A 22392-nucleotide genomic window follows, 5' to 3' on the forward strand; every position below is an offset into this window, starting at 1 on the left:
TTCCCTAAAATAATATATATAATAGACGTATCGTATCCGGGATTTCTACAAATTACCGTATTACCATATCAATATTGTATCCGATTTGATATCCATACTCGTATTCATACAACATAGTTCTTAACTAATTCTTCCGAACACTCTCTTTATGATTACGAACTTGTTTTGCAACTGGTTTCTGGTAATTGTTTACCGAATTAAACTTTTGGTACACTATGGGGGATTTGATACCTCCTATACCGAATTAAATTTTCAGTTATGTATATATCAAAAATTTAATTCAGTACACCTAAATGTGCTTTTTATAAATAAATTTTATAATGTGGATCTTGTATGCTATTGCATTCTTCAAATTTGAAGTTTATTATAACTAATCTTTATTAGTTTCAATGAAAACTGGTGAGTTTCCCCACTATTTAAAAAATAAAAAATAAAAAAAATTATAATTGTTTGTTATATGATGAATTATTTGATATATATTTTAATTATTTGATTAATTTGTAATTAATATTATTAATTTGTAACAGTTAATTAATTATCAAATGATTAATATTTGTAACTAATCAATATAAATTAATTTTCACTATGAAGTTATCCAACCAAAAATTTAAATAAAAATTCAAACTTCAACGACCATATATAACTTTTGGTAGGAAACTTTAGTTTGAGTATGTAATCTTAATTCGGAAAGCTCGTAAAGAGATCTATAGCAGTACTTCTAGAGCATAGGTTGAATATTATCAGGTAAAAAGTTAAAAATATATCATTTGATCTTAATTTTGTCAATGGATGTTTATAACTTGAATAAGGAGGGTAGTCTGACCCTTTTGCCGATTTTAGATACACAAGACGAGAGTAATTCTCAAAATACAGCATAGAAGAACCTGGGTCAGGAGAGGTGGACCTCTCAGACTATCTAATAACCAGAACGGAGTCTGATTTTGACAATCAATCCAATCTAGAAATTGCATCTCCATCCTCTGATGAATCTTACATAGACTGCACTTCTGCATCTTCAGCATCTTCTGATTCTATGCTTTCTTAGGATTGTTGAAACTTTATAAGCTAGTCATATCTGTGTTTTGTAATATGATCCTTACTAAACTGCATTAGTATAGCTAATACTTTTGTCAGTCTGTAAATGGGTTTTATCTGGTGCAATGAGGTTATTAACTCATTGTAATTTTGTAATGAACATTGGTTTCTATCAAGCTTCTAAATAGCTAGCTATAGCGGTTTTGGACCCAGAAAGCTAAGCTACGGGCTAAAACTGCGCTAATCAAGCTACGACCGTTATAGCGGTAATAGCGGTCCGCTATAGCGCGTAGCGGCAATAGCGGCAATAGCGGTCCGCTATGCTACATGGGTTATGATTTTGCAATTTTTTTTTTTTCTGAAAACATGATTTTGCAATTTTAATGGGCCTTAATATCTAGATTGGTTTTTTTTTTTTACTTTATTAAGTTATATCAATACAATGGAACATGTGCGGGCTATACCGCTATATCAATTAAATTTTGTATCATGCATTAATATATGGTAGTGGTATATTTTGAATATAAAATATATCGATAGTTTTTGAATTAGGGATATTTTGAATGACAATTTGAACTTTGTATTGGTTTAATATGAATAATATTAGAACTTCTTAATTAATTTGATATTTTTTTTCTTGATGAGACATTTTTACTAGGCAAAGCCTTCTATGGATATAAGGACCTATTTGTAAAATGAACATATTTTATTTTTAAAGTTCAAACAGTCGATCCGAACCGTTCATCTTGTTCTCCATATTAATATGTGCTTGGAGACCAAATTTTACATTTTTCTGATTTTGTTTACTATTTATTAAGATGGGTACAAAATTCAATGGTCTGAATTTGATATTTTTTATACCCATCTTAATAAATAGTAAATAAATTCAGAAAAATGTAAAATTTGGTCTCCAAAGATATATTAATATGGAGAACAAGATGAACGGTTCGGATCGGCTGTTTGAACTTTGAAAATAAAAATATATTCATTTTACAGATAGGCCCTTATATCCAGAGAAGCATCACTCTTTTTACTATTAGTAGAAATATAAAATATAATTTTTGAAATAAAAAAACGCTATTTATAATAGCTTTCGCTATAGCTCCGCTATTCGCTAAAGCTTTTTTTTTGTCTCCCCGCTACACCGCTATAAACGCTATTTAGAAGCTTGGTTTCTATATGAAACAAGTCCCGGTCACCTATTTTTTCGGATTTTTTATAGTATATGTTCTATGAAAACAAAAAGAACGTGTACCGAAGATTTTGATCCGGTACTTGTTAAATTTGTAAGAAAAAAAAACATGCAATCTCTTTTGTACCGAAGTTTTTTAGATTTATTGAAAATTACTGTTTTTTATGGTTCAGATTTGCTGAAAACAGCGATTTTCAATAAATCTAAAGAAATAGTAAAAAAATTCCAAAAAATGTAAAATTTGGTCCCCAAACACATATTAATATGGAGAACAAGATGAACGGTTCGGATCGACCGTTAGGATTTTGAAAAGTCGAATATTGAGCTGTTGCACGGAGGCCCTCTATGCTACGCGTAGCATAGAGCCCCTCCATGCAACGCCTTGGATTTTGACTTTTCAAAATCCTAACGGTCGATCCGAACCGTTCATCTTGTTCTCCATATTAATATGTGTTTGGGGACCAAATTTTACATTTTTTGGAATTTTTTTACTATTTCTTTAGATTTATTGAAAATCGCTGTTTTTTTATGATCCAGATTTGCTGAAAACAACGATTTTCAATAAATCTAAAGAAATAGCAAAAAAAAATCCAAAAAATGTAAAATATATATATATGAGGAGGGTTCAAATGCACCCAAATGCACCCTATCATTTTTCTCTGTTTTCAAAGTCCGAATAGTCAATCCGAACCATTAGATGCGATCTATATATTAAGATGTGCTTGGAGACCAAATTTTATATTTTTTGAAATTTTTTTACTATTTATTAAGCCCCTTTGAAAATCGCTGATCCAATGGTCCAGAAAATATAAAATCAGCGATTTTCAAAGTGGCTTAATAAATAGTAAAAAAATTCCAAAAAATGTAAAATTTGGTCTCTATGCACATCTTAATATATATATCACATCCAACTGTTCGGATTGACTATTCGGACTTTGAAAATGGAGAAAAATGATTTGAAAATTTGGGTGCATTTGAACCCTCCTCTATATATATATATATATATATAGAGAGAGAGAGAGAGAGAGATTGACTAATATGCTTTCGGTAGCACTTCGGCCGAAGTGCTACCGGTCCAAATTTCAAATTTCAAAATTCAAAAGGTCAATTTGAACCATTCATCTTGTTTTCCATATTAATATGTGCTTGGAGACCAAATTTTATATTTTTCTGAATTTTTTTACTATATATTAAGTCACTTTGAAAATCGTTGATCCAACGGTGACTTAACAAAACAGTGCTATCGTTGGATCAGCAGTTTTCAATGTGGCTTAATAAATAGTAAAAAAATTCAGAAAAATATAAAAGTTGGTCTCCAAACACATATTAATATGGAGAACAAGATGAACGGTTCAGATCAACTTTTTGGATTTTAAAATTTTAAATTTGGACCGGTAGCACTTCGGCCCATATGCTACCGAAAGCATATTAGTCAATCTCTCTCTCTCTCTCTATATATATATATATATATATATGGATGGGCTACGCTACTCCATGGAGTAAAATGCGTTTGTACTTCACACTGTATTTTCATTTTGAAAATCTAAACGATCGATCTGAACCGTTATATGTGATCTCCATATTGAAATGTGCTTGGAGACCAAATTTTACATTTTTTTTTGAATTTTTTTACTATTTATTAAGCATTTTTTTAAATTTCTGTTTTGCTGTGAACAGTAAAACAGTAAAATTTTCTGGACCATTGGATCAGCAATTTTCAAAAATTGTTAATAAATAGTAAAACAATTCCAAAAAATGTAAAATTTGGTCTCCAAGCACATTTCAATATGGAGATCACATCTAACGGTTTGGATCGGTCGTTTGGATTTTCAAAATAAAAATATGGCGGTGTGGAGTACCAACTCATTTTACTCCATGGAGTAGCGTAGTCCATCCCTATATATATATATATATATATATATATATATATATATAGGAGGGTTCAAATGCCTCCATTTTTGTGCATCCATCATGCCTCCATTTTTAAAAACTTAAATAACTCAAAGTTTAAAACTTAAACGTCAAAATAAAATCGTTAGATATAATATATGTTATTTTCTCTCTGTGCCCATAAAAAATTATCACATTTTGATTTTGCTTTTATATGAATTAATAAGTTGAAAAATCAACGTCTAGAAATTATCCATATTTGTATACATTTTTACAAGCTCAAGATGACAATCAAAACAAAGTTGAAATGCAATAATTTTTTACATGTGCATAGATAAAATGATATAGTTCATATCCAACGGTTTTATTTTGAATTTTAAGATTTAAATTTTGAGTTATTAAAGTTTTTAAGAATAGAGGCATGACGGAGGCACAAAAAATGGAGGCATTTGAACTCTCCTTTATATATTAAACCTAAGAAATAAGAAAAGAAAAAAAAGGGTGGTCGAGTCAAATATTTTGTTGAGGGGGTTATTGCAACACTAATGCACCACAGCTATACCACAGAAGATCAAGCTTCACTAAATGACAATCCAACGGATTGATACTTACTATCTACAACAGATTCTATGAGTTATAATATTATCTTCAGAATCTGCAATATTAACTTTTGTATATTTGCATGAGCTGTCGTTGTTTTCCCTTGCTATATAAGCAATAGCAAACACTTCTGTAATGGTACAAAAAACAGAGAAATAATAAAATTCATTTCTTCTTTCTATCTTATCATTTAATTAAAAGTTCAAAATTGTCTTGGTCACCTCTTTTTACGGATTTCCTATAACACATGTTATGTGAAAACAAAAAGAAAGTGACCGTGTACCGAAGATTTTTATCCGGTGCTTGTTAAATTTGTAAGAAGAAGAAAACATTCAACCTTTTTTTATTAAATATAATTATTATTTGTTAAAAAATTCCTATAGTGCTCCACTACAAGTCTTCAACTTCCTTTTTTTTTTTGTTTCTAAAAAGATCACAAATTAATAACAGCAGAGGCAGACTGGGAAACTGTAGTGAGCGAAGCACTTTAAGTGATACTTCATTATTTTTGTTGCTGACACATTTAATTGGCAACAACTCACGCATGGCCAATTTAAGGCAACCATAATGCAATGTCAGAAACAACAATGCTCCTTTATTAATTTAACTATAATCTATTTGGCAAATTAAAATAGTACTATTCAGAAGAAATAATTTGAAAAAGAAAAATATGATTCAGTGAATCAATCTTTTGTTAAGTGATAAAGATAATACTTTTCGTATAAAAAACTGTGTTCAAAAATTCAGATGAAAATTCTTAAAATTTGAAATTCTACATCTCTCTTTAAAAGAAATTTATTCAAAACAATATATTGGAGTTGTTTGAAAGTGATGCTATAGTAATATGTGTATTGCGGATAGACTTGTTTTATGGACTTATATCTCTTCGATCTGGACAATTAAACATGATCTTCATATGAAAAAGTACTTGGAAACCAAACTTTTCATTTTTTTTTAGATTTTTTTTTACTATATTTAAGCTACACAAAAAACACTATTTTTCTATGGTCCAAATTTTTCAGATTAAATAATTTTTTACCTATTTAAAAAATTAATAAGAAGTTTTATAAAACAAAATTATCTTCTTACAGCAATCATGTTTAGCGATTTATATCAGTTGTTTTAACTTTTAAACTAAATATATAAATTCACAATACACGTCGATAAGTACGAGTTCGGATCTTCTAAAGTAACCTATTTTTTTAAATTTAGATCTAGACCGTCAGAATAAAGAACTCTCGTGCGCTTACCTCAAACCAGATTGCCCCGGATTCAAATTGAACGGTCCGTATCTAAACTCAAAAATTGAGTTACTTTAGGAGATCCTGGATCCGGATCCGGACCCGAACCCGACAACTATCGGAATTGTGATAATTTGTGAATGTGAACACTATTTTTGCTTTTCTCTCTTTCTCTTCTACGATTTTTTTTTTACTTTCCTTTTAAAGGATGAAATATTTGACTATTTCAGTATTTTGTTTCTCCCCCTCAAAACATATTTTTTGGTAAGGTTTGTTGACAAAAAGCACACTCTTTGGTCTCTCAGCCGACAATCATGCATACTATCTCATTATTGGATTTGCTTTGTTGGATTGATAATTCATGTCTCTCATTGTATTTTTTTTTCTAAAAAAAAGTTAAATTTGCATTATAAACTGTGTACCTTATTTATTTGTTTGTCGGCTATTAATGATTAAATTGATACTCTAAAATTATCAATAATTTTTTCATCATCGAATCAACTGTTTCAATTATAATCAAATTTAATTATACGCTAAAAATTATTTGAATTTTATTCATCATGATGTTTGTCAATATGTATACTTAATCTAGTATACAATTTCATCAAAAAAAAAAAACAATCTAGTACACATAATTAATTTGTTTATTATGCAGAATCGTAAACTTAGTGAAGTGAAATTGAGTTATATTTATCCACAGAGATATACAGGTTCGTTCAACTCTAAAAAGAATAAGGGCATGTTCGGCTGCTCCCCACAAAATATTGTTCACGTGGGAAAAATAAAATTCACTCAGACTGAATTTTTTTTTCTCACGTAAACAGTACTAAATTTCAATTCAAAAATTTCCTATTCTTATTCTTATTCCTATTTTCATTCCCACTGTGCAACCGAACATGCCTAATGTAAAACATGTAGGTTGGATGTACATGACCCTTTAATAAACAAAAAATTGTTTATTATGTTATCATTCATTAAACTTTCCATTTCTATATATTTTTATGTTACGTTCTATTTGTTTATTACATTTCAAGAAAAAAAAAATACTAGTTTTTTCAATAGATACAAAAATATTGTTTTGGATGATCTAGAAACTTTTCGAAAAGGGTGTGTGACATATCTTTTTAATCATTTTTTTAATTTCTCATATATTTTTTTTGTTCAAGTAAAAGTTGGAAGTCAAGCAATCGAATTATTTAATATCCACAAAAAAAATTTCTATTCGGATTTTGATCAAGCAATCTCTCACATGAAAAGCGTTGCCTTTGCCACTAGACCATTTCTCGGAACGAATATCAGAAATTAATTCTAATGGTATTAATAATTGACAGAAGAGAGCGTTTAAGTTGTAATTACAAAATATGATAAATTCATAATCGAAGAGAAGCTCATAATTCAAATGTTTCCATGAGTCTTCACTTTCTAATACATTTTAAATATTTAATACTAACAAATCATGATTCATATTAGAAGATAATTTGTAAGATATTATTTGTACTCCAAGATTGGAATAAATCATGATATTTTTAAGGTTTAATTTGTTATTATGTATATCTATCAGTTTACAAATATTCGTTTATATATAAATGATTTTTATATGTGTTATTTTTTTTAACACAATGCTTATATACATAAAACCAGAATATGACTACCGTTCAAATGCTTTCAACGGTTCAGATTTGAAATGTGTGGATTCTAAGGGCCTGTTCGGCCGTCTAAAGGGAACATGAATGAAAAAATTTTAATGGCCGAAATACTGTACGCGTGGACTGATTTTCGCGAAGTCTGAATGAATTTTTTTCTCCCATGTACACAGTAAATAGCCTGTGCAGGCCCTGAAAGAGCAGCAAGTTCGGATCCAATAAGAGCAATCAATATCAAATCTGAGTTGATTTCCCTATTGAAAAGGAGTTCAGATCCAATGTGAAAATGCGTGGTAGTCCGATAGGTATCGGATCAAATTCAACCCAATGTCTAGTCGGAACCGTTCGATTCAAGTCAAACTTTGTGCATAGTTCATACGTGTGATTCTTAAAGTTGTCTACATGAATCTTATGCAATCAAATGATACCGACTGAACATCATTGTCCAGAACAAATTTAATAGCGACTACATTAAGGAGTATGGCTAATATAATATAAGTGTCATTAAATCTATCAAATCGAGTTCAAATAGTGAATTTAAACCGTTCAAACCGATATACTTCATTAGTTGTGCGTTTACATGTAAAATTTATAAGTTTTTGAGTTTATTTGATATCAAGTCAAGCGGTCAAATGTGTGAGTTTTTAAGTTAATTTAATACGTTCATTTTTTAATTTTTTTGCCGCTTGATTTGATACTAAAATAACTCGAAAATATAAAAAAATTTGCATGTAAACACATCACTCATAAAGTAAATTGATCTGAACGGTTTGGATTCGTCATTTGAACTCAATTTGATAGATTTTAAAATTGATGTTATATAGACTTAAATGACACTGATGTTATATTAGCCATACTCTCTATATTAAGATAGTAAACTAGGGTATGTGAAAACATTATACTGGAGATCATGCATGCATGCAATTGTGTCAGATTTGCAAGGCCTCCTTGTTGGTCTCTCTCTTCGCATGGAAACACTTGTAACATGCATCTGAACCGTGACAGGATGTGCCAGATCTATCTGGTTCAAAAAAAATAAAAATATGCTCCGCTGGAAGTAATTTCATTCCGTAAGCTATTTTGAGATGATATTCATTTCATGAAAACAGGGAGAAGGATGGGAAAAAGGGTTGAATCAGTGTTGTAAAAAATAGTCTTAACAGTCGATTAAACAGTTGATTAATCGTTAACGACGGTCAAATTATTACGAATATACTTAACGGAAACTTGTTTGTAGATAAAAACGATTAATCTGCCGTTTTACAGTTTAATCGTTTGTTTATTACCGTTTATTTCAATTTATTTCAGTGAATATTTATTTTCACATTGATTTTTTTTTTTTGATAGTGTGTGCTAATAAATTTTATAAATCATGTATTGTAGTTTTATTTGTGCTTAGTCAATGATCATACATCCAATATTTTTTTATATATATTTTTTCTTCTTACTTTAAAATTGATTAACTCTTATGTTATTTTCCGTTCTTTTGATGAGTTAAACACAAATTTTGAATTTCAATTCCGATCATTTAATTATAATGTGGATCAATTTGGTCTAGATTTAAATTTATGAGGCCCCTTTAATATTTATGTGAATTTTGATTGGACAATCCGAATTCAAATTCAAAATTTGAATTACTTGACGATTCAAGTTCCAAATTTTGGGTCTATTATGCATCATCATCATCATCACCACCACCATCATCATAATAATAATAATAATAATAATAATAATAATAATAATAATAATATGAGTAGATTGAGTTGGAATAACTTTTAAATGGAGTTATGAAACTTGTGAATAGCACATTTACTAATCAAATTATTTCTTTGCATTTTTTTCTCTTTCAAAAAATTGAAAAACTAACACCACTGTTCACATTGACAACAAGGCATAGTTGATGTATACAAAAGCGTGTTTGCATTGACCAAAAAATGCTGTCTACATCAACAACAAATGTCTCTATTATCACACCTTTATTTTTATATATTGTATATAGTTATTTAATTAGAACTAGTCGTGACGTGTCAAAATTTAACAACAAACTTATTTGAAAAATGATGAGTAATCAAATAATTATTAAACCAACATCACATATCTTCCCTGTAGTTTAGATAAATTATATATGAAAATTTATATAATTTCAAAGCCAATCTTTTTATAAATCAAGCGTTTCGAAAAAAATAATAATTAGTTTTTATCATAACTTAATCAGAAATTCAGCTAGTATGACATCAATGTCATTGAATACGATAGATGCAAAGTAAGCTCATAATATTCTCTGTTGACACTTGAAAATGAAATTGGATTTCTAGTACATATTTGTAACTAATTTTTTAAATTATTTTAGTATCAAATTAAGCGGTAAAAAATATTGAAAAATGAATGCATTAAAGTTAATTTAAAAAAATATTATATTTGACTACTTTATTTGATATTAAATAGATCCAAAAAATTATAATTTTTGCACGTAAACGTACCATTTATATAGCAAATCAGTTTGAACTTTGAACGGCTTTGGATTCGTCATTTGAAGTCTATCCGATAAATTTTAAAGTTTGTGTTATACAAATAACAAAATGTTTACAAATTTTCATCAAATTTAATTCGCAACCCATCTAAACTACACGTAAAATATATATATATATATATATATATATATATATATATATATTTTATAAATTTTTTATTGTAACAGTTTAATTGATTGTCATGACCATTGAATAAATTTGGTGGTCAATATACAGGTGCAGAGTCAAACCCGACTTTTCCGCGTTGACGAATCCATTAAAAATTAAATGGACTTATATGTAAAACCACATTAATTAAGTACTATTAAATTTAAATGATATCTATATATATTACCTAATCATGTTTCAGGTTTTTTATAAAACAATACTCTCCATAAAATAGATAAATATAATGTAATTATTATATACCAATGATTATAAAACATCAATTTAAATTAAATCAACTTAGATGATGAAGAAATTTAGCACAAACAAAACAAATTGTTCATGATGCAATCGTTATAATATATAATTAATTAAGTTAACCATATATATATTATCCCTTGTTAGAATTTTTTTTGTTATATTCTTAATTTTCATTCCATTATTTTGGGTCATAATTAGTTCAAACTTTAGTAACTGTATAAACCAAAATGCCAATCAATACATTTTATAACTGATACAATTTTTTCCATGTGGTCGATTTTTTTTTTTCATTCAGTTTTTACTTTTTAAAGAAACATTTATTACTTTTCTTAAAATAAAAAATTCTGTCAGAAGAAGGAAAAAACCCAAGTTATTTTGAGCTAAGGAGTAGGTTTAAAATTAATCAACCAAAAGGTACGCAATTGCAAATATAACACGGTCTCTAGTAATAATAAATTAATAATAAAGCTGAGAGGCGAGACTCGAGAGAGGGGGGCGGGGAATGCATCTCACCTAAGGTAACATAACACATCTGTTTAGATCCGAACCGTTCGATCAGAATTCGCACGATATTAAAGAGATCTTGTCCATTCAACCTCTGACAGGATTCTCCCAAATTCTGATCGGACGGTTTTGATCTAAACAGAAATATTCTGTTACCTTAGGATTTGAATTCGGGCGAGGGAGAGAGATCCAGATCTTCTGAAGTAACTCAAACTTTTATTTTATATACGAACTGTCCGATTAGATCCGGGTTTCTTTAATATTCGTGTACAAACGGATTTGACGGTCTAGATCTAAACATAAATTATCTGTTACCTCAGTTCATATAAATTCGGAGGGGGGGAGAGAGAGGAAAAAGGCGAAAAGAAAACCCCAAAAAGCAGAAAAGAGCGAGAGAGAGAGAGAGGGGAGAAAAAGCGCTCTCTCTGAGCTCTCAAAACCCTTGACGCCATTTTTCTTTCTCTCGGCGCTCGCCGCCATGGCACCTCGGCCACAGCTTACATATCCTCTTATACACTGTGAGTTTAGTCTCCCGTTTTATTCTAAGTACAAATATAGCGTTACTAATTAGATCCTTTTTCTAGCCTTACTTTTCTCATCGCTCGCAAGTGAGAGCCGCTAGGTGCGATTTCCAACTGGCGCCTTTTCTTTTTCGTTCAATTTTGTGAAAAAAGAGCGAAAATATATTTTGCTTTAGTTTATAATCTTTTACTTCGTTGTTTGAAAAGGCACGCATCCTTCTTTTACCTTTTCAGCAGTCGCTTTTTGATTATTTTGTGGATTGAAGTTTATTTCTGTTGAAGATTTTTTTTTTTTTTAAATTTGAACCTCTATTTGCCAGCAAATTGAAAACCTAATACAAGTCTCCGTAATCTCTAAAGCACGCACTGCTATACAATGAGTATTTAACAGAAAGCGAGAATTAGATTTATCATCACATTTCACATTGTTGTTAGATTTATCAGTACATACTGGTATTTATCAGTACAAGAAAAAAAGAGAGTAGGGATCCTCATCAATACAAGCAATTAAATGTCATCACACTTCAAAATATTCACTTGTACTCCTCTTCTTTTCAGAAGCAGGAAACAGTTTGATGTGCCCTGAATGGCTTGGTCTGACACCACCACCTCAAACAAGCACTCAGAAGAAATACAAGACATGTCTCCGGGCCCCGAAATGCCTTCTTCGTCTCCCCAAATCGCACCCCAAGTTGCAAACGGGGAAGAAGAAGCCGGGAAGCGGCCGGAGCCGAAGGATGCGCTCTCATATGCAAACATTTTACGGTCGAGGAACAAGTTTGCAGATGCACTGGGGCTGTATAACGGAGTCATTGAGCGGGATGGGGGCAATGTGGAGGCGTTGATCGGCCGTGGCATATGCTTGCAGATGCAGGGAATGATGATGCAGGCGTTCGAGAGCTTCTCTGAGGCGGTCAGAAGGGACCCACTTAATGCTTGTGCTCTCACTCATTGCGGGGTCATTTATAAGGATGATGGCCACCTTGTTGAGGCTGCTGAGGTAACACCACCTCTTCCCTTTGTTTTAGTAGTGTGTATGTGTTTCTCTTTGTTATGTTTTTGCTTGTAGAGTAGGGTTCAAATGCCTCAACTCTTTCATGCCTCAATTGTGCCTCACATATTTAGCTTCATTTTCATAGTCCAAACAGTTGATATGAACTGCTCCACATGATCTCCATAATAAAATGTGCTTGGAGATCAAAATTTATATTTATTTGGAAATTTTTAACTATTTTTTTAGATGGGTACAAAATCACTGTTTTTTCCGAAGATTTTGGAACATTAAAAAACAGTGATTCTGTACCTATCTAAAAAAATAGTTAAAAATTTCCAAAAATATAAAATTTGGTCTCCAAGCACAATTTAATATGGAGATCATTTTGAGCAGTTCGGATTGACTGTTTGGACTGAAACGGAGATAAGAATGTGAGGCGCGATTGTAGTAGACTACTAGTGTAGAAGTTGGTGGTGGCAAGGAGAGCAGTTTCAGTTTTGACATCATACCGGTCAATGTTGGTATCAGTATTTGCAGATGTTATTGGATAAGGTAGCTTTCTTTTGTGTATGTGCATGCGTGTTCTTGTCTCAAATTGTACACCTGTTCTATCATGAATTGAATCATTTAAGCCCAACCTACTCTACCATTTTAAAACTGTGCAGACAAACTTTTTACACTGGTACCATGTTGTTTTGTTTTGCATGGTGCGAAAATTGATGCAGCTGTACCAGAAGGCACTCAAGGCAGATCCGACTTACAAGCCAGCTGCAGAGTGTCTTGCTATTGTTCTGACGGATCTAGGTACCAGCCTGAAACTGGCTGGGAACACTGAGGAAGGAATTCAAAAATATCACGATGCTCTTAATATAGATGGCAATTACGCTGTAAGTTGTTTATGCTTTAAATTGTGATATTTTACTGACCTGAATGCATACTTGTACTCACAAAGGTGTAGGTTTCCTGTAATATTAATTTTAGCATGAAAGTGTGCTGTATTTTGGTCTAGATCATTTTCTCTCTTCTTTGTAGAGACAGCCAGTTGTTTTTTGTGCAAAATAGTGGGAGATTTCTGGGATGGTCCCCATAAAGGTTTAATGTACACTCCAGTACATCTATACTGTCATCATACTGGCACTATGCTGATCAGAAGTACATTGTTTTTGGTTCTCCTGGATGAAACTTCAACTTTGAGCCAAGTTGCAAATAGTAACACAATTAGAGCACATGTTAAGAGAACTCTTGTGACACATACAGTTGTTTTGATTAGCAAAATAGTTTCTTCAGTAGGGAGGGGGGGGGGGGGGTTCAACAACAGAAATCTACAGATATCATACCATCATTCTAGCTTTGATATACTTCGAAGAAATATTGGGGGTGATTTTTTTATTTAAGTTTGTATTATTTGGACATAATTCCAACACAGTAATAAGCATAATGGTTGCATGATATTTGGACCTTATAACTGCAATGTTTAAATTTCTGAAAGATATATTTCTCCAATGCAGCCAGCATACTATAATCTCGGTGTGGTGTATTCTGAGATGATGCAATATGACCAGGCACTTAGTTGCTATGAAAAGGCTGCCTTGGCTAGACCTTTATATGCTGAGGCCTATTGTAATATGGGGGTTATTTATAAAAATCGAGGTGAACTGGAGGCTGCCATTGCTTGCTATGAGAGGTTAGAGTTTCTCTTGAAACATTTCGTTTCCACCTTGTAAAACCTCAAAATATCCTTCACAACCTCCTGGGGAAAACATCAAAGGTTTTACAGGACATTATTTGTATAGTTGGATATATTCCTGCATGTATTTTCTCGTCTTTTTTCCCCCTTTCTAATAAAAAGCAAGAGCCAAACTGTCTTTTCTTCTCTCACATTGAAGGGAGATAAAGGAACGAATAAACTCGTTTTAAGGAGGGATGTTTTTGTTGTTTCGTAGAACCATGCAGAATTTGATATGACATCATTTTATTTATTTTTCTTTTCTGATTGTATATCAGGTGTTTGACCATTTCTCCTAATTTTGAGATTGCTAAAAACAACATGGCTATTGCTCTTACGGATTTGGGAACAAAGGTATCTTCAATATTTAACTATTTGCATAAATGTTAGCAAAGGTTAGATGTCTGTTGTTTGTTCTACATATATTCTATACATCTAATGTGTTTCTTTTTTGTAAATGTGTTAAAAGGTTAAGCTCGAAGGAGATGTAAACCAAGGGGTGATGTATTACAAGAAAGCGTTGTACTACAACTGGCACTATGCTGATGCTATGTATAATCTCGGTGTAGCCTATGGTGAAATGCTCAAATTTGAGATGGTTAGTCCTCACTGTCTCTCTGATTTATTTGTGCATTATTTATAAGAAAAGATTTCAAGTACCTCATTTTTGTGTGCCTCCATTATGTCTCTACTTTTAAATGTTTAATAACTGCAAGTTAAACACATAAAAAATGGGAAGTATCCGATGTAATATGTATTAATTTCTCTAGTCATGAAAAAAAAAATTACATCATGTAAACCTTCTTTTTTTGTTAGGCAGCAAGTGTTTTAGGGAACTCACCAATGTGGATAATTTGGGATGTTTCTCTAATTTGTGCATAGAGAAAGTTATTTAGATCATATCTAAATGTTTTATTTTGTTATTTGAGTCTTAGGTTTATATTTTATAAACTTAAAAAAAATTTGAGGGATGATTGAGGCACAAAAAAACGCAGGCAGTTGAATCCTAATTTATGAATTATGAATCTTGGTAAGTCTCCTGTAGCATCCTTGATTCCCTTTTTTCAGTAATTAAACTTTGTTTTTATTATTTCTGAAGGCAATTGTATTTTACGAGCTTGCTTTACATTTCAACCCTCGTTGTGCGGAGGCATGCAACAACTTAGGTGTAATTTACAAAGATAGGGACAACTTGGAGAAAGCTGTTGAGTGTTATCAGGTCTGTTTATTTTATAAAATCTTTATATTTGTTAATATCGCGACATACTTTATTGATGTTTCTGGTATGAGTTCTTATTTTTTATTTATTTTGCAGATGGCTTTATCTATTAAGCCGAGCTTCTCACAATCTCTAAACAACCTTGGAGTCGTTTATACTGTTCAGGTTTGTTCCTCTAATTGAACCTTTCTTTAGTTTGTTTTAAGTAATATAGAATTTTACCTTTCTTATTTTAATTAAGTAATTGCTTTTTTATTCCACTTTATCTGTAGGGGAAGATGGATGCTGCAGCTAGTATGATAGAGAAAGCTATTGCAGCAAACCCAACTTATGCTGAGGCCTACAATAACTTAGGTAGGAGCTACCATGATAGAAATTTGCTGTTTTCTAAATTAAAATACTATTTATAAGCTTGTTTCTTTTTCTCCTGACTTGATAAAGATTTGTTGCTAGCTGTTTGTTTTATTTATTCCTTTATGTTATGAGTAAAATAGAAGAGTAGCTTCCCCTCTTCATAAGTCAGAAAGGAATAGCCCCAGTTTTTTTTTGAGAGAAGAACTTCTGTTTATAAGAAAAGATAAAAATGTTTTAGTTCAAATTGAGGGATATTATACTATCATAAATAATTATTTGGTCCCGACGTGACATACGTGACATGCTTATTATGGGACAAAGTCTCATGAAACATCATAACAAGCTTTTATGCAATTTCATTATTCTCAACTAATTTTTCCTTTTTAACTATTTTCAAACTAATCTCATTATGGATATGTTAATAACTGAGTCAGAATTAATAAAATTATCAGCCATCACTGTATTTATAGGGTAGAGGAAGGGTACTTTTCATATACTATACAGTTGGCTGTGGAGGGTACAGGATATTCATGTTTCCATGTATGAGATATATTTGAGTCTATTATTTTAGTTATTGCATAATCATTCTGTAACAATTTTCTTTTTAATATTTGTGGCAATTAGGGGTGTTATACAGAGATGCCGGTAACATAGCTTTAGCAATAGATGCTTATGAGAGGTGCCTTCAAATTGATCCTGATTCTCGAAATGCTGGTCAGGTACTGGTCTCTCTATATTTTTGTTACATACATCATTTATGCATTTGTTACTATTTTTACTGAGGGTCTTGTAAATTAATTTGATACAGAATCGACTGTTGGCTTTGAACTATACAGATGAAGGCGTAGATGATAAACTCTATGAGGCTCACAGGTATTGTTACACTTTTTTTTGTGTGACATATCTGAGCATTAGAAGTGAGAAAATTTCACATAAAATCTGGGAAATATCTGCTATGTTCCTCTTGTTCCTTCTTTGAAAAATTCCTTGATTACCCCTCCATATGCTCTGAAAGACGAAAAGACTGAGGGATTGGGGGGGGGGGGGGGGGGTTAATATTTGTGGGAATTTGTAATATAAAGGGGAATATTGCTACTTTCTTGTGGTAATAGAATTTTTTTTGATATTTTGTTATTTGTAAAATCTATAATATAACCCAACAAAACATGAAAAGGGTCCCAAGGACCTTCACCTTAAAAAAATCTCAACTATTATAATGTTAATTTTTATCATCCTTTTTATTAATTAAAATGCACCAATTGAAGGGAATGGGGAAGGCGATTCATGAAGCTATTCTCACAGTACAACAGCTGGGAGAACCCTAAAGATCTAGACCGTCCATTGGTCATTGGCTATGTCTCCCCTGATTATTTTACCCATTCAGTCTCCTACTTCATTGAGGCACCTCTCTCATACTACGACTCTAGCAATTATAAAGTCATTGTCTACTCTGCTGTTGTTAAGGTACTGTTCTTTTCACATTCTGATTTGAATTAGAGGTGATAATTATTGGTTGATTTGGGCCTGAACCCAACAGTTGGTCAATACAAAAAGTGACATAAAATAGTACAATTTTCTTATTGCATTTTATCTTGGTCTGAGAATACTTGGATATTTATATTTCTTTTTTGAAAAAGGTCATTGAAAAATGGAAAAATAGTAATTGCATCTTTCTCTATTGAATAATTAGAGAAAAGTCTGAAAATGGTACTGCATGACTCACCTGAACCCAGATCCTGTCTCATCCTTTGCTAAAAGCATACGTCATATATGGCATTGCATAAAATAGCCTCTGATATCATTTCAAGGCGATGTTAGGCCAAAAAGGGTACATGATATCATTTCAATTGCGGCATCTTTCTCTTTCAAGGCGATGAGGGGTCCATGTGGAGCATAGAGGTCTTGTGGGTTGAAAAAAAAAACATAGTGTTGCTGGGCCGGTTTTACTGTTAACTATTCTCTACTCAACTGTAATCAACAGTTCAGGCACAATCTGAGCAATCAAACATTAGTTGGGGGCCACATCTATATTTTATTGTTTAAAATATTTGGAAGCAAGATGTGCTCAATGAAATTCTCCTAAAAAGGGGAAAAAAAATTACGTCTCTTTATTCTGTTCAAATTTTTTCTTTTTGGATTGGTTTTCCTTCATTTAGGCAGATGCAAAAACCCTAAAGTTCAAGGATAAGGTGCTAAAGAAAGGAGGTACTTGGAGGGACATATACGGCATTGATGAAAAGAAGATAGCAAGTCTGGTTAGACAGGATAAAGTTGACATTTTAGTAGAATTGACGGGTCATACAGCAAATAATAAACTAGGCACCATGGCTTGTCGGCCTGCTCCTGTACAGGTGCATATACAAATCCATTTCCTTTTTTTTTTGTACTCTTTAAGTAGGTGTTCATTGGGTTGGTTCGGTTAAAACCAAATTAAAATAATCAAACCAAAATTTTATTCGGTTTTCAAAAATTTAATCGAACCAACTGAATTAAACTTGTTAACCGAATAACAACTGAACCAAAATAACCAAAGTAAATTTCGGTTTGTTTGGTCGAATTGAAATAAGGGAGATTAAATTTTAGAAGGTCAAAACTCAATACATGCACAAATGCATTTAATAATCATAGAAATAAATATGAATTATGTATACAAGTTGTTGACATTACATACATTGATCCATTCCATACGAAATATCTAAACCAAAATATAAATTGTTGATATTGCATACATTATATATAAAGCATGGATTTGAAACATATAGAGTTCAGACGGTTTGGTCTTTTCGGTTATGAAAAATCTAAATCGAACCAAATATAAAAAACTGAAGTAAAAAATTTAACTGAACCAATCCATTTAAATTGAAATAATCCAAATTTTTCAGTTCAGTTGAAAACCATATAAACCGGACCCAATGAACACCCCTACTGTTAAGGGTTGTTTATTTGTTGCATGGGCCTGCTCACTATTCACTTATCATCTATTCTTTTCTTTTTTTTTACTGTCTACAGGTGACTTGGATTGGTTACCCTAATACAACAGGTCTACCTACAATTGACTATCGGATTTCAGATCCATTAGCAGATCCAGTTACCACCAATCAAAAGTAAAGTTTACATCTACAGCTTTGCGAACAGCTCTCTGCAAAACTCTATATTCCAAGTTCATTCTGAGCTATTTTTAACATTGAAAACTTAAATTTTGTGACTTTGAATAGGCACGTGGAGGAGTTGGTACGGTTGCCAGAGTGCTTTCTATGCTATACACCTTCCCCAGAAGCGGGCCCTATCTGCCCCACCCCTGCTCTCTCTAATGGTTTTGTCACTTTTGGAAGCTTCAATAATTTAGCCAAGGTAAAAATGGATAACTAATTCCTTGTAAGGTAGCTAATTGGGAAAGTAATGTACTGTATAATTGAATCTTAATCCTTGTAAACTAATCAGGAATGTAATGTACCTATACGAATTGCTGTGTTTCAAATTATTATTCTTTAGCATGCTATGCAGCCAGTCATCGTTATAGTATCAATTCTCCAAGTGCAAGTACAAAAAAATACAACAATAATACTTGCCTGTGCATTCCGGATAGGCACCGAAATAAATATGTCCTAGTTTAAGATAAACTGAAATCTTCAGTTATCTCAGAGGATATGGACTCGCATGAACCTGGTACCTCATCTAAAGAGGTGCACTCAGTTTGGGGACATTTTGGTCATTTTACCAAAAACTTGAAATAAACTTATTGTGTCTTTCTGCCTCTTATCGTATAATAACAGATAACACCAAAGGTGTTGAAAGTGTGGGCCCGGATATTGTGTGCAGTGCCGAACTCACGGCTGGTGGTTAAGTGCAAACCTTTTTGTTGTGACAGCGTAAGGCAGAGATTTCTTACTACTCTTGAGCAGCTCGGGCTTGAACCTTGGCGTGTTGACTTGTTGCCTCTTATACTCCTCAATCACGATCACATGCAAGCCTATTCTCTCATGGATATCAGGTTATTATTATTATTATTTTTTTGAAGGGAAGCGGTGAATTCATTGAGAATTTCATCCTTTATATTTTTCAATACTTGATGATTGATGGCTGACACCTGACAGTTCTAGTTTCTAATATCCACGAGGGAATTTGTCTGTTCTTGGTTGCTTGCCTGTGTAATCTCTCATGGATATCACACTAGAATCTATTTTAATTGTTCTTGCTTATATTTTAAGTTATGGTCCATACTGCGTTTCAAAGTCCAAATAGCCGCTCTGAACTGTTGAACATAATTTTCATATGATAATGTGCTTGCAGGTGAAAATTTACTTTTTTTTAGAATATTTTTACTATTTTTTTTTTTGATAGAAAATGACTACTTTCGAATGGTCTAGAATTTTTAGATCAGGCTTCTATCTGTCTAAAATAATAGTAAAAAAATTCTAAAAAATATAAAATTTGATCTACATTTACATTTTCATGTGGAGATCATGTTGAATGGTTTGGACTTTAAAAACAGAGTTATCGGATTTCAGCACTAGATGAAGGAATAGACGTGTTAATTCAAACTGACCTGAACCTGACCATGCATTTAGAGTGGTCAGTGGCGAGTGTTGGGTTTTTGGGGTGGGGTGGGCACGTGAGCTTTAAAAGAAAAATGTTAGATTTCACGAAATGCACTGTTCATTTATATACTGTTTACGAGAAGTTAGAAAATAAAAGAAAGAACAGACAATGAGTTGTCCATGTATATGTTTGTTTCTCTCATTTCTAAGTTTAGTTATGACATGCCAATGTTGAATATCTGATTACCCTTTTCCTCTCCCTTTTTTTTGTTGTTCCTTTTATTGATGATGCAGCTTGGATACGTTTCCATATGCGGGGACCACAACTACATGTGAATCTTTGTACATGGGGGTCCCGTGTGTTACCATGGCTGGTTCAGTACATGCCCATAATGTCGGTGTTAGCCTCCTTTCTAACATTGGTATGATCTCTTAGCTTTTCTAATTGAAGCAGGTGTTTTGGAGAATAACCAAAGTTTCTAGAACCTGTTTGGTTCCTATAAATAGAGGCTTGGTAAAAAAGAGAGATGAGTAACTATTAACTGATCTATAAATTGGTTTAGTAAAACAGTAACCATTTTCTCTGTGATAGACAGTGTTTTAATAATCGGTTCTTATTCGGTATTCGGAAAGCCGCCGAATACATACCGCATATACAGTATGCGGCCGAATATTCGGATTTTCAAATGAAAAATCATATGTATTAACTCTAATAAACATAGATAAACATTACAAATAAACATAAATAAAACATAACACAAGTTAGAACAAGTTAACAACCCATATTACAAATTACAAAACTACAAATAAACATAAATAAAACATAAGTTCAAACTTAAATAAATGAAATTATAACTTATTCGGAAATATTTGGTTCTTATTCGGATTCTTATTCTCTATTCGGAAATATTCGGCCGAATAGATAATATGCGGAAAAAAATATTCGGCCGAATATTGGACCGAATAATCATTTTCCTATTCGGCTGAATAGACCGAATATTAAAACACTGGTGATAGGAAAGGCCAAGTGTTGTTCTAGAGATGATTTTTTAACCTCAATCTCATACAATTGTGAATACAGGTCTTGGTCGATTGGTCGGCAAATCAGAGGAGGAATACATCAAAATTGCAATTGACCTAGCTTCTGATGTGTCGGCCCTACAAGAACTGCGCATGTCTCTGCGTGATCTGATGAGCAAATCTCCTTTGTGCAATGGAGAGAAATTCACTCGTGGGTTGGAATCAGCGTATCGTTACATGTGGCACCGGTATTGCTGTGGCGATGTTCCTTCCCTTACCCGGGTTGAGTTGCTCAAACCCGATAATAGCCTCCCTGTACCTGTTAAAGTGCTCGAGAAAGATGCAAATGCAAATGGCATTGGAAATGGTATTTTAGCAAGTTTGAATTTAGGTGCCAACTCAAATGGCTCGGGTTCGGGTTCAGATTCGAGTTCAATTCCAAGATGCAATGAAAATGGTAATGGGGAAAGTAAGAGTTGATATTCCTGGAGATACAAAGCAACGGGTCATTTGATTATATACAACAGGAGTATAAATTAATCCCTGATTGATTGCTAATTTTGGAGATGGTGATATTTGGGGTTTTTATTAGATGGGTGTTGTGTTTAGATAGGAAATTAGAAAGGTTGGTAGTTAGCTCGTGCCATCTCCGTTTGAGAAAAAGAGGATACGAAAGATTTGTAAATTCATCAATAGGATCATAAAATTCGAAAATTAATCAAGTCCTTTGAGGTTTTTTTGGTTGTTAATATCTTCTTTGTTTGTCTTATTAAATTTTACGATGGTTTTTTCCCTCTACAATTAGCGAGCTTACAAAAAAAAAAGTTATACAGAATAAAAAATTCGAAAGGATATGGACGAAGTCTTGTATTAAAAAAACAGTAAAAATATATAATCTGGTCCTTTAAAACCTCGCAATCATTATCTAATCTTTTTTGAAACGGAGATGGATAAAAAAACAGAAAAACGGAGAATAGTG

General features: G+C 32.2%; 1 protein-coding gene across 2 annotated transcripts; it reads left to right on the top strand.

The window, feature by feature from the left end:
* Nucleotides 1–11403: 11403 nt before the first annotated feature.
* SPY (Tetratricopeptide repeat (TPR)-like superfamily protein) lies at nt 11404–22153 on the top strand. 2 transcript variants are annotated; one of them, XM_078308480.1, is made up of 18 exons: nt 11404–11559; nt 12121–12562; nt 13282–13443; nt 14065–14240; nt 14561–14636; nt 14752–14880; nt 15382–15501; nt 15598–15666; nt 15774–15855; nt 16480–16574; nt 16664–16728; nt 17121–17319; nt 18012–18206; nt 18865–18959; nt 19071–19206; nt 19629–19846; nt 20688–20815; nt 21475–22153. In XM_078308480.1, exons 2-18 carry the CDS (start codon nt 12149–12151, stop codon nt 21891–21893), a joined length of 2778 nt encoding a protein of 925 aa, XP_078164606.1. In that variant the 5' UTR covers nt 11404–11559; nt 12121–12148; the 3' UTR covers nt 21894–22153. The 2 variants fall into 2 exon arrangements, with proteins under 2 accessions (XP_078164606.1, XP_078164614.1); XM_078308488.1 differs by lacking the exons at nt 11404–11559; nt 12121–12562 and adding an exon at nt 12955–13108.
* The last annotated feature ends 239 nt before the right edge of the window (nt 22154–22392 follow it).

The sequence above is a fragment of the Carex rostrata genome, chromosome 1 (genome assembly GCF_964058835.1).
Source record: "Carex rostrata chromosome 1, lpCarRost1.2, whole genome shotgun sequence".
Taxonomy (NCBI): domain Eukaryota; kingdom Viridiplantae; phylum Streptophyta; class Magnoliopsida; order Poales; family Cyperaceae; genus Carex; species Carex rostrata.